This window comes from Tripterygium wilfordii, chromosome 16 (genome assembly GCF_013401445.1).
Source record: "Tripterygium wilfordii isolate XIE 37 chromosome 16, ASM1340144v1, whole genome shotgun sequence".
Taxonomy (NCBI): domain Eukaryota; kingdom Viridiplantae; phylum Streptophyta; class Magnoliopsida; order Celastrales; family Celastraceae; genus Tripterygium; species Tripterygium wilfordii.
The window spans coordinates 9,207,139-9,221,210 of NC_052247.1; the positions used below are offsets into that span (position 1 = coordinate 9,207,139).

Sequence of the window (14,072 nt, forward strand, 5' to 3'; positions counted from 1 at the left end):
AGAACGCAAAAAGCTGTTTGGTGCATCACTTTTAAAACTGTGGTGCGGTACTGTGAGGTGCGTTTGGTGTATCTAAATTACGGTTATATTAGATGACTAATAATATTAATATAAAATCACTTAACATTTACGTTGTACATTAATCTAAAATAAAATAATTGACCTAATTTGATTAGGTGGGACAATTCAACATATATTTGTAAACGTTTGGGAGTACGGTGAGGTAAAAAGTTGTGGTGCTGTGAGGTGAGTTCTGCTATAAAAGCGTTTGGCGTGTCACAAAAACTGCGATGCTGTGAGGTGAGATGCAACTGAACGCACTAAAAACGTATTGCCAAACATATATCATGTGTACACGTTTGTGTGGTTTGGATGAGGGCCGCACTCTATGGACCGCGTCACCAACATATCAGTAAATATATTTGTATAACATTTTATAATTTTTTCGAATCTCAAATATTACTAACCCCCACTTATCTAATTACTCAAATGGAAGACGAACTTAGTGATGTTTAAGGTCAATTTGAAATACCAGAAACCCCATAATTAAATTAAAAATGAATAATAGAATAAGACCAAAACTAAACCAAGATATCCAATTCCTTGTTCTTGACTTTCTCAAACATTCTTTCTGTTTTACACCCGAATCATTAGTTAGAATGATAAAGATTGTGTATATCACTTTGATGATCAAAACTAGAATTCCCTCTCCTATTTCAAAAAGAAAACTTTTTTACTGTTTGCTTGTTAAAACAAACTAAAATCCAAAATATTACATATTTCAAACTTTGTAAAGGTGGCTTATCTAAAAAAAAAAAAGTTTGTAAAGGTAAAAGCGTCTACAAGTCAAAATTATCAATTAAGACTAATATTTAGTGCCTTTAATTGTTGAACGCCATTTACTTTGGTGGAGTTTTGCATCACAAGTTCAAGCTACTAAAAAACACATTTTTTTTTAATACAAGAGAGGAGATGGTGAAGCTCAAACTCGAGACCTCTATAAGATATCATACATAAAAATATTATCTAAGATATTCGTGATTCTTAATTGAAAAACAAGTTAAAATCAAGTTGAACCAGTTTTTTGCCCCCTCTTTGTATTATAAGTATAAGAAGCGGATGCAACCTCCCCCTAAAATAAAAAATGACACTAATTGGCACGTTTTTTGGCTTCATTTTCGGTCAAAAATAAGGGACCTGCCATTGTTTTTAAAATGAAATCAGAAAGTAATGAAAACACCCACAACCACCGCAAGAGGTTCGCAATTCGATTGAGAAAAACGTGAACAAACACGCACAAATAGCATAATAATTAAGAATGAGAGATAGGTTGGTTGGTCAGGTTGTCTGTCCTGAACTTTGAGATCCAGGATTCTATTCTTACCAGAAAGGTTTGAGATTTGGGTAGTTTTACATTCGCTGTGTGGCCTTCACGCTGCCCCTGACATGTGAGTCTTTAAAAGAAAGAAAAAAAAAAGAGCATAATAATCACGCCATTCTCGCTCTATATATCCTCCAAAAACGTCCACATTCACTGTTCCCTATTTCTTTTCACCTTTCTCGCTCTATATATACACAAACCCCTTCCCTTATACCCACATATTTTACCTCTCTCTAAAAAAATCATGGCTGAAATCAAGTCCTCTCACGGCGCCTTTGCTTTCTCCGGCAAGAAGCGATCCGGACCGGAAGACAACGACGGCGACGATGGAGTCGTCGCCAAGAAGTCCTTGTTAATTCCAGCGGTGGCAATTGGAGAGGATCCAGCTGCCGCATTGGCCTCGGCACGTCATGAATTTGGCGAGCACGGAGGAGTCAACATGTCAATCGAAGCCTCCGCAACGTTCACCGTCATGGAGCCGGAGACGATGAGGCGTATGTTCTCCGGTGAGCTCGGGCCAGATCGGGATTTCTTCATCTATAGCCGTCACTTCAATCCAACCGTACTCAATCTCGCCCGTCAAATGGCTGCCCTGGAAGGGACCGAGGCTGCTTACTGCACGGCCAGCGGTATGTCGGCGATATCATCGGTGTTGCTGCAGTTGTGCAGCAGCGGAGGACACGTGGTCGCTTCGCGGGCTTTATACGGTGGGACCCATGCCCTGCTCACGCACTTCTTTCCTAGGGCGTGTAACATAACGACGTCGTTTGTGGATGTCAGGGATTATGAGGCGGTGAGGAATGCGATCGTGGAAGGTAAGACCAAGGTGCTTTATTTTGAATCAGTCTCGAATCCGACCCTCACCGTCGCCAATGTCCCGGAGCTCAGCCGGATTGCTCACGACAAAGGAGTCACGGTGGTTGTGGACAACACGTTTGCCCCGATGGTGCTTTCTCCGGCCAGGCTTGGTGCTGACGTGGTTGTTCATAGTATCTCTAAGTTTATCAGCGGTGGAGCTGATATCATCGCAGGTATGATTCGGAGCTCGCTCATCCGTACACGTGTTCTGGTACATTAAAATCCTTAATCGTAATTGGCAGCCTTAAAAAATAATTTAATTTACGGCAGTGGGGAAAAAAAATATTCTAAGGAATCTTTAGACATTGATTTCATTGGAATCTTAGTCTTAGGACATTGATTTCAGGTTATTAATATTGAAATCATTTAAATTAACATTATTAATTCAATAATAATTACCTAAATGTAGAAAATCACTGTGCCAGTTATATAAAACAAATAGGTAACCACCACTGTGCCATTTACATAAAATAGTTAAAAAGTATTTTGTTTGACTACTCTATATTTATATTTGTTTTCTAAAATAGAGAAAGAAACAATCATTAGATAAAATAGGTAAAAGAATTTTTTTTTGACTACTCTACGTTTGATTTCTAAAATAAAGAAAAAAGAGATAATCATATTTAGGTAATATGACATGGATGGTCTAAAAATTGGACAGAGTGTATGTTAAATAATACAAAAATAGGTAATATGATTATTTTTTTTGAAATACCGGCAGAGTAATATTTTTCAGTTGGAATTGAATAACGGGCACACATATGTCTGGGTACACATATGTTTAACTCAATCGATTGTCAACTAAACCACCCTCGTTGGTATAGGTAATATGACTTGGATGGTCTAAAAATTGGGGAGAGCGAATGTTAAATATACAAAAATTAATAAAAAGAATGCTAAAAGATTATCTGGTTTAAACCCACGTTAGAAACATTCCCCTTCGTCTTTTTTCAGGTGCCGTTTGTGGGCCGGCGAGCTTGGTGAACTCGATGATGGACCTTCACCAAGGGGCGTTAATGCTTCTGGGCCCAACAATGAATGCCAAGGTGGCCTTTGAGCTATCAGAGAGAATTCCTCACTTGAGCGTTAGAATGAAAGAGCACTGCCACCGTGCAATGGTTTATGCGACCAGGATGAAAAAACTGGGCCTAAAAGTCATATACCCAGGCCTTGAAGACCACCCAGATCATGGGCTCTTGAAGTCCATGGGCAATAAGGAATATGGGTTCGGTGGGCTTCTTTGCCTTGACATGGAAACTGAAGACAGGGCTAACCGTTTAATGAACCATTTGCAGAATTACAGTCAATTTGGGTTCATGGCAGTAAGCTTGGGGTACTATGAGACACTCATGTCTTGCTCTGGGAGTAGCACAAGTAGTGAAATGAATGCTGAAGAGAAAGCTCTTGCCGGAATCTCTCCTGGGCTGGTAAGGATGTCTATTGGGTATATAGGGACATTGGAGCAGAAATGGGCCCAATTCGAAAAGGCCTTATCTAGGATTCAAGGCCCAGGTTTGCTGAACAAGAACTAGGTGGTTAACTGGTGTGTAATAATCCGATGGTGGCTTCTCCCCTTTCTTGTAAATTTGTAATAATTGGACGCTTTGTTTGCCAATTGGGATCTTTGTTTTTCTTACTCTCCAGTCTCCCCTGCTTTATAGTTTATAGAGAGGCTCTTGGGCCTAGACCAAATATTGGACATTTTCATAAGGCCCATAAATGAGTGGATTAGCCCATAAAGCATCCCCCGTTTTATTGGGCCTCATGAAGGTGTCAATTTCGCTGGTCCAATCGGCCCACCATTCTTCTTGTTTATTCGACGTTTGGGAGAACAGGTTTTGGCACCTGTGCAATCCTGACCTGAGCTGAGCAACATTATATATTTGAAATTGTAGTGATATCCACCCAAACAGATCAAGAAAGCACAAGAATCCAAACAAGTATAGCAACAAAATAGAGAATAAGGGAAGAAAGAACAATCCAAAATTTATCTTGGTTCCGACTCAATACAAGATCTTACATCCACAGACACCAGCCCTCCTGGAATCCAATAAAGTTTGATATTGATATGCTTTGTCTTCTCATGAAACATTTGACTTTTAGTTAAATGTATAGAACTTTGATTATCACAAAACATCTACACCCTTCTTTGCTCAACCCCTAACTCACCAATAACCCTAACAACCACATCGCTTCTTTAACAACCTTTGTAGTAGTTATATACTCGGCTTTCATTGTGAACAGTGCAAGTATAGGTTGTAGTTGTGCTTTCCAACTCACTGAGCATCCAAATAAAGGAAAGACGTATCCGGTTAAAGACCTCATTTTGTCATAATTCACACATAATCAGTATCAACATATATGACAAGCTTTACACCATTATTCTTCATCCGTCTATACAATAAACCATAGTTGAAAGTTTCCTTCAAATATATGAATATCCACTTCACAACCTCCCAATGCTTCTTTCCCGGATAAGATATAAATCTGCTCATAAGATTGGCCGCATACGCTAAATCTGACCTTGTACAAACCATGGAATACATGAGACTCTCCACTACACTCGCATACGGTATATTCTACGCTCGCATAAGGAATATTCTTTGAAGAAAACATCTTGATTGATGAAGCACTTGGACAATTTACCATCTTCACACCCGAGCTTGCAACCCTTGACGCCTTCCGAGTATCCTATGGACATACACGTCTTGGCTCTCGCATCAAGCTTTCCTTGTTTGAGATGTGCATAGGCGACACATTCAAACACCTTCAAGTTTTCATAACTTGGCAGATGACCAATCCAGTTCTATTATGAAATATTGAAATTTATTGTCTTAAAGGGACACTCATTCACCAGGTATGCAGCTGTGTTAACAGCTTCTGACCTAAACTTCTTGGGAATATTCCCACTTGGCAATATACATAGCATCCGCTCCAAGAGAGTCTGATTCATCCTCTCTTCTAGACCATTCAGTTGTGAAAGTGTGTAGAACAGTCTTATGTCTGTCAATTCTTTCATTTTTTGCAAAATTGATTGAATTCTTCACTAAGAAACTCCAACCCATTGTCGGTCCTCATATTCTTAACTTTCTTTCGGATTTGAACCTCTCTACCATTTTCTTCAAAGTCTTTAAAATTCTCAAAAATATCACTATTGTTTTTCAATATATAGATCCAAACCTTCCTAGAACGATCATCAATAAAAGAAATGATACTTTGCACCACCTAGGCTCTCGTGTTGTGTCGACTCCCATAAATCTAAGTGAATGTAGCTCAATATTGTCTACTTGGTGACATTCGACGACGTGCTAAACTTCACTCGTATAGCCTTTAACTCTAACCTTTCTAGCTTTTCTGCACCTAGCAGCCCCTGTTTCTATAAATCCTGTAGCCCCCTTTCACTCATACGACCGTTTACAACTCATAAAGTTGAACAACTATTTTTCTGAGACAGACACTAAGGTGCTTCTCTGTTTGAAAGATCTTAATCTAAATAGCTCTTTCTCTACTCTTAACATAGAAAAGTTGTTTCGTTTTGCTCAATTATATCCAATGAACTTCTTTGCAATAGAGCTTGTGCTACTCGACAATCGTTGGAGACTTACATTATTGATATGCACAAAAATGATGCATTTGCAAGTGTTTATGAAATTGTTGGTCTTGCAAAGAAGATGACTGCAAAAAGAAATAACTTGGTTTATTAGCTTGTGTACAAACTCAAAACATTGGTGTTAACTTTAGTGTTACAATTGCAACTGTAAAGAGAATCTATTCAGTGACTGCGAAATTGGATGAGAGATGAATGACTCAATGATTGTCTAATTACATATATTTTTAAAGAAGTGTTTGATCAAATTCCTAAGGAAGTTGTTATGCAATATTATCAAAATATGAAACTCGTAGATCACAATTATAATCGTTGAACAATTATTAATATGGTTTCTATAATGCAGTATTTCATTTTGTATTCATGTTTTTCAAACAATCAACATATAAATAAACCTAAAAAAATTTCGGGACGCTGCTCTCGTACCCTACCACTTATTTGCCCCATAATTTTGATCCTGATTTTCCGATCCTGAGATGAGAGAAGAGAGAAAAATACTTTTGCATACAAAAAGTTGATCCCCCCTTTCACTTTTCAACCACTCTATGCACACCTACTCAAGCGTATGAATTATATATGTAATAAATTTCACACTCCATAAAATAAAATAAAATAAACCATAATAAAATTCATACTATATGTTATCAATCAGTCCTTGCTTGTCATGACACACATATATAAATGACAATGCCTTTTTTATTTATCATCGTCTGATCTTGGGCCCTCAAGGCACTGTGATTTGTCACCGTTGAATCATTTAGTGTATCATCTTTATCAGTGTGTAGTGCGTGAAGAACAAAAATATATAGGTAAAATTAGGTAGGGTTTTGTTTTGTGTCTGCTGCTGGAAGGATTAGGTCAATCATGATGAAATTAAGGAGACTATAAATAATTAGTTTTGCTAATCATTCTCTCAATAATTTGACCCTATCTTCTCTCCATGTGGATTCGTACCATTCAGCATAATTTTTTGCATGAAAATTTAACAAACCAAAAGTCCATTTTGGAAAATATTATTTCTAGCAATGGCCATATTAAAATTTTGAAATTAACAGATAAGATCCGGGTAAATGATACTTTTGGTCCCTCATAAATGGATTGTGTAACAACTCAGTTCCTCACGTTCCAAACGTAACAATTAGGTCATTAGTCTTTGTGGACTATAACTCGATCAGATTTGGAGCAAATCCGGTCAGTCAACATGTTGACCTATCACATTGACCAAATAGAAAATAATTAATAGATGAGCTGACACATTGACCAAAACCCAATAACCACAAGAAGGTGGTTTGACCCTAAGAAACAACGAGGGGGTCGGGTTTGGGTGGAGTAGAAGAAGATGAGCGGCAGTAGAAAGAGATTTTCTGCCATTGCCTCCATACTAGAGCACTATTGTGGGTTTCAATTGTGTGTGTGAAGATGAGAGGTTTTTTTAATTGAAGATCATATCTTATACTAAGTTCGGTTTTGACAGAAAAAAAAACAAACAGTTACCAAATTCCGATGTCGTATTTTTAGAAATGGCATCTGCAATGCCCTCCCCATGCTCCTTATGCTCGCCGGCTATTATAGTCAAATTGGTAATGGCTGCGTCGGTTTCAGCGAGACTTCAATGGGCATGGCCTTGGTGGCAGAGGTGGCGCCTGTGTTGGGGAACAAAAGGCTTCTAGGGTTTTCTCGGATTCCATTCCGAGAGACCAATAGTTAAAGAAAATTAGGTGTTTTTTTTTACCATTTGTTTACTTTTCATAAAGTTTCATGTGTAATTTTCAAATAAAAAATTGTGACATATGCATATGTCAATTAAAAAAGGTTTTTTAAAACTTTTTGATGCCACGTCAGATGATTTTGACGGTATATGTTAGGTCAACATGACAGGTCAACAAATTAACTAACTAGATTTACCCCAAATCTGACCGAGTTACAGTCTACAAAGACCAATGACCTAATTGTTACGTTTGGAACGTGAGGGACTGAGTTGTTACATAGCCCATCTGTGGGGTTTGGGGCATCGCCCTTTGGAAATTTTTTTTAAGGTTATTTACAATAACCCTACTACATGAAATGATATTATCGATGAATATATACGCATGTTTATTATATCTATTAAAGTGAAAGTTTGTTTCGAGGAATTCATAACCTAGTGAATTCATTAACGTCCGTCACATAAATATGCTTTTGAAATTGTGAAGAATATGTACTATTTTATTTGTCATTTTCATCTACAATTCACAAAACCCATTAGTCTAACCCTATTTCAATGAGCAACCTTGCAGGCCGCATCGTTAATCAAACACTTGGCTTCACCAAGTAATTGAATTGATCCATATTTTAAAATGTATGGGGTGACCTAAGAAAATTAAGGCAATCTTAACAGCTTTATAATAGACGGACATGTGATAAGATTAATGGTGATGTTGCCTTGTGCATGTGATGCATTGAATTCCCATAACCATAAAAAAAACTCTTCCATGTTTGCTCTTCAAGATGAAGAAATACAAAAGTTGTGGGGCCTAGGTAGGACTAGGAGATTGATGATCATAAATGAATCTGAGTGGGGGAGGACTATGTGTCATCGGCTGGACCTAAATGCACCTGAATCCTAAGCTGACTAAATTATTTATATTAATATATATACATTATTTACATTATATATATGTATATATATATGTATATATGTATATATATATGTATATATGTATATATATATGTATATTGTCATATGTGTGGTCATCTCGAACCCCCCGCGAGCGTAGAAAAAGCAAGTCTTGCTGCACTGAATAGGGAGGGATGTGGACCCCTTTTTCATGCTTATTATTTATTATGCACCAACCCCATTATTTTTTTAAAAAAAAATTAAAATAGAATTAATTGAAAAATGGTCGGTGAATTAATCCACTCACTCGTGGTCTCATTGTCTCTGCAGGTTTTTTCTTTCTTTTTTTAAATATAGGGGAAGAGGGATGTGTTAAGAATTAGGTCAAGTGCGCGTCCATACATACATTCAGTAGGCGCACACATTTTCAACCAAACATACAAGTCCAACCGCTACCCCACACATGAGTTGATTGTAACCAATAAATCCAATAGGCCACTACCCAGAAAACTTATTGGCTGATTGAGGAAGACATTTGCTCTCCATATCAATAGATCATAAGTCCCCTATATAAGCAATATGGGACATTCGTATCAGGATGAGGGAGGCTCGAATTCAAGACCTTTATGAGATATCACACACGTGAGTGCCATCTGAGCTACTTGTGGTTCTCCATTCTCTCTGCAGGTTGTCTTGTATGTATATGCATGCAAATGATCATCAATAGTATTTGCAATGTCGTTACAAACTGATTAAGTGATTAATATTCATTATATGTAGCTACAATAAAATAAAATCATTTTTTATGATAACATTATTTTTTTATCGTGGAACTCACTCAGCTAGCTGTTCACCAGACAATTCACTAGTAAACTCCGAACCACATGGAAAATCCTACGAGCGCCATGGACCAGTTGAGTCCTGGACCGAGGCCTAGTGTAAGAAAATAACGCAAGATGACATTCGTACACGCGGTCAAGTTCACCATCTCAACCAACGACGATCCGTTTTCTTTTTTGATGATAACATGTTTCCTAACAATCGATTATCATCACGTAAATTAATTAGGGTATTAGAATGTAATTCAATTAATATTGTGTGTTTCTTACAATTTGATTTTATACTCAAACTCTCAATGTATCATCGGCAAAAATAAAAAAACTATACATAAAATCTTCAACTCAAATCCAATTGTGATCTACCACAAACGAATGAGAATAATTCAATCGGAAAAAGATTGGCTGGAATTATTCCACCAATTCCACCAAATCTACACCATTGAATGGCGGGGTGTGGTGTTGTCAAATTTAATATAATCATGCATTGAATGGTGGTGATTTGGTGGAATTGGCTGGACTAATTCCAGCCCCCTATCCCCAATTCAATCACACTTACTAGTTTATTTTTTCTAAGCGGCCCTTGCATTCAAACTTTCCACCTTATGCAAATAATAGACAGTCGTTGCCACTAAGTCAGTGATTCATATCTAATCACACTTACTAATTTAATTACAATACAGTTACAAAAAAGTGATTTGATCGTAATCCTGTACTAACAAACAAAAAGAAACCAAATTATGAGTTTTTTTTTTAAATACCATTGAAAAATTTGCTTCTCGTTAGAATCGAACATTGAGCACACATATGTTTAACATAATCGATTGCCAACCGAGCCACCTCTCATTGGTAACCAAATTATGAGTTTTGAGAGAAATGTAATTAGGGTTTGCATGTAAAAGATGATTATTAACTTTAAACTATAAAGTAATATATAATATGGAAAAAAAATGATGGCGTGATTTGGTCATGATGATATGTACAGAAAGATATAAACGTTATAATAAAATAGAAAGAGTGAAAAAAGAGAGAGGAGGGCAGGATTCTTTTTTTCTTTATTACAGAGCGAGTGGATGAAGGTCATACTCGAGATCTCTATGGTAAGGCACTTGCAATGGTGCAAGTGTTAATGCCCCTAACAAAATTAATTCTGGATCTCACCTCTATTACACAAAAAGTCAAGTTAAATACGTATTTTAATACAACCACATCATCCAAACACATCTTCCAATACAATCACATCAGTAAAATACAAATTTCTATACACTTTCTCTTTCCACCCAACATGGAGGCCAACAACATTTCATTCCTTCATATTATTCACAACAAAACTACACCAAAACACAAAATATCAATACATCCACATTAGCAAAACACTTCTCTCAATTTAGCCACATAAGCAAAACACGTTTCACAATACATCCACATCAATAAAAGACAACATCTTTGTTGGCCCAATAATTACATACCATTGCAAGTGCCCTAGCATATGATAACACACATGAGGGACAGAATTCTATATAAACATTTATTGTAATAATAATAATTATAATTATATATATCACAGCATCGTGAGAGAGTCATGAGTAGGGTCAATGGGTCAGGTTGGTCTGCTACTTTTGATTACTTTTGTTTGTCCTTTCTCTCGTCTCCTCCTTCCTCCTCAGCCTTTTTATCTTCTTCTCTGGCTTCTCTATCTCACACACTCACAAATCAGTCTCTTCTTTCTCTCGCAGAGTCAGTCAATCCTCAAGACTGAAATGGAGAAAGGAGAAGGGGAAGCTTATATCTTTTGAGGGGAATGTTGTCTGGCTCGAGGCCACTAATACTTAGATCTCTAACAATCTCTTCTTTTCCTTTTTAGAATTTTTAAATAATTTTTGTTTGATAGAGCAATCATATATATTAGGGACGTCGGACCAGGCTTCATTCCCCCCAATTGGTGCTCCCTCAAGACGATATTAATTTATGTCCATTTATGGCTTTGATCTGAAAGATCCAAAGGTAAGATCTTTAATTTTTGGAAACCCATTTCAATTTACTATCGATTATTTCTGGGTTTTCAATATTTTCTGTTTTTATTTATATTTTGGATGATGGGTTTGTTTTTGGAGGAGTTAAGGTGGTTGAGCATGGAGCAGATTGGTGTAATGATGAAAGGTTTTGACTCCTTTTCTCTGAGTCAAAAAGAGTCAAATAGGATAGGATCATCATTGCTTACTGGATTTTGTGTTGTCTGTCAGTCTTTTTAATTTAACCTCTTTCAGGGTTTCATCATTGGCTTGGCTTGATTATCCTCATGATGGCTTTATGGATCTTCTCTGTCTCTTTCTTTTCCCCTTTCATCAAACCCATTTTCTTCTTAGGGTTTCTTCACTCTTGCTTGATTAAACCCACCCAAAAAAAAATAAAATCAAATCTTTCTTAATTATATGATTTCCTTGAAACAGTTCATATATATGTAGCAGGTTTCAAGTTTTGTCCTGGTTTTGTTCTTCAACTTTCCTTGCAACTTTTCATTGCAAGATGTAGGTTTTTATGTGGGTTAATGAAGATGTAGCTATCATTCTCTGTCCATTTCAATTTCTTTGAGTACATTCAGTATAATCACAGATCATTGTAGTCCTTAAATATTTGATAAAACTTGGATCTGTTGAATTAGTCATCTGATAAAGCCATCTTGGTACGTGGCTGAAAGATATATGGATATTAATTCTGCTTAGATTTTCTTTTAAGTAGTTGATTGGGTCTTGTTAATTTGTTTGCACATACTTTGTTGTCATGTGCAATGACCTTAATTAATTAGTTTATCTATTGTGGGTACATTAGAGCCTCAGTCAGGCCAGAATCCATTGAAGAACAAAAATCTTTCAATATACATCCAAGTATATATGTTGCACAAAAATGCCACTCACGATGAGCTGTATTTGAGTAGGAATCAACTTGCTAATAACTTTATTTCAGTATAAATTAATATATATGAAACTATATAAATATGATGATGGACGTGAATGATGTGATTGACTAGCAGTGATTAATATAGATATTTGCTTGGACCAGCTTGTTCTTGTCTTGTATATCATCACTTCATCGTTTATATATATATATATATATACACACACACATATATGTGCATATCAAAAGTTTACATGAGAAATAAACACGAAATTCTTAACATGATTTAGGGATATGTACCTTAGACTAATTAAGTTGCATTTTGGACACTAATTAATTTGACATGGACTTAAAAGACACAACTCTTCTGTCATTTCAATTCTTAGGTAATTTAAATGCTGGCCTTCCATGGGTTTATTTATATTTCTTAGCATTCTATGACTTGAGAGATTAAATCCAAAAGAGAGATAATCACAGTTATGTTTTTTTTTTTTTAATCTTCTTCCTTGTGAGTTTTGACTTGTTTGAGGAAGCTAAGGGTTGTCATCTTTCTATAGAAAGCAAAGACTGTACAAAAGAGAGACAAGTTGTAGAAAGAAATGATCGATTTGAAAGATGAATGATAGGAGGCGTCATCAAGGGTAGAATCCCACAACTTTGAATGGGTGTTGTGTAGCATATATAACAGCTATAAAGCTAAAATATGTATGTATATATGTAGTGTGTCCATGAATTTCTGGGTCTATGAGCCACCTCTCACTCATATCATATGCAAGAAACACTGAATTGTGAATTGTCTGACTCACTCTCTCTGATGATCTGATCACTATTTGCTTTTTTCATGTACAGTTTAGTCAACATCCATCAGCATTGACGCCAATTATGGATTCTCTCCTTTACCCACGACAAATTATGTCATTAATAATATATATATATTTATATATATGTGCCTATTTTGAGCACTAGCAACTGTTTGTTAATATTGGACCCCACTTTTCTTTTTTGATGAATATTGTCTTTAATTTTTCTCAGACTCGGTGTAAGTATAGTACAGAAATGTCAGCATATTTTTGTGAATATATATAGATATACATAGTTACATACAATATGTAAATAGCGAAATTAACTTAATAACTTATGCATTAATTATATATATGCACTATATATCTTTGTGGTTTGAAGGTGCATGCCTGTAAGGGTTCTGCGCATTTACACACAACAGATAAATCATGACCTTGTGACAATTAAAGTACAGCTGGTTTTCTGATTGATTATTTAACCATCCGTTGGAGTAGTAAGGATGATGTGTATCATCCTGGTGACTAGGGTTTGAATTCCACTCCCCCGTTTCAAAAACATATAGCACAAAATTAAAATTGTGGTATTATCAGGTAATTTGGTTGGATTTATTGAGCCTGGTTGTTATCACTAATGCAAGTGCTTTTCCACGTCTATATATTCACTTAAATTGTATCACATAATCCTAAAAACTACTCCGAGATCAATAAAACAGAAGAAGATAATATGTAGTATCAGGGTCGAGGGTTAGTTCACTGCAATTGACAATTCGTTTTGAGTCTATCGGTTCACTATGAATAAATTGGCCCACACGCCTTTGTTAAGTTGGGACATCGCCAACGACACTTAAGCCCAGAAAAGAACTTGTAGAATGAGATATATCTTGGATAAATCACATCACTTGATGTTCTCCAAGTTATGGATTACAAGTCTTGACATGTAATAAAAAAGAGGTCACGTTATCAATAATATTGTTCGTTTTGAATTTATCAATTCTCGTATATACATTGGATGGATGCGAGTGGAGCCAAATATTGAAACAACATCGCTGACCAATGCACATGTCCCGCCTGTATGTGTCGTGATCTCGAATCCCTCGCG

At 36.3% G+C, this 14,072-nt stretch overlaps 1 protein-coding gene and 1 long non-coding RNA gene across 2 annotated transcripts; both read left to right on the forward strand.

Moving 5' to 3' along the window:
- Window positions 1-1,578: 1,578 nt before the first annotated feature.
- On the forward strand, window positions 1,579-3,875 carry LOC119980500 (methionine gamma-lyase). The gene is made up of 2 exons (XM_038823214.1): window positions 1,579-2,412; window positions 3,194-3,875. The coding sequence occupies exons 1-2, from the start codon at window positions 1,626-1,628 to the stop codon at window positions 3,769-3,771; spliced, it is 1,365 nt and encodes a 454-aa protein (XP_038679142.1). The 5' UTR covers window positions 1,579-1,625; the 3' UTR covers window positions 3,772-3,875.
- Window positions 3,876-10,896: 7,021 nt separating this feature from the next.
- LOC119980838 lies at window positions 10,897-13,272 on the forward strand. Its single transcript, XR_005463939.1, has 2 exons — window positions 10,897-11,282; window positions 13,023-13,272. It is a non-coding gene; the product is annotated as an uncharacterized LOC119980838 (long non-coding RNA).
- The last annotated feature ends 800 nt before the right edge of the window (window positions 13,273-14,072 follow it).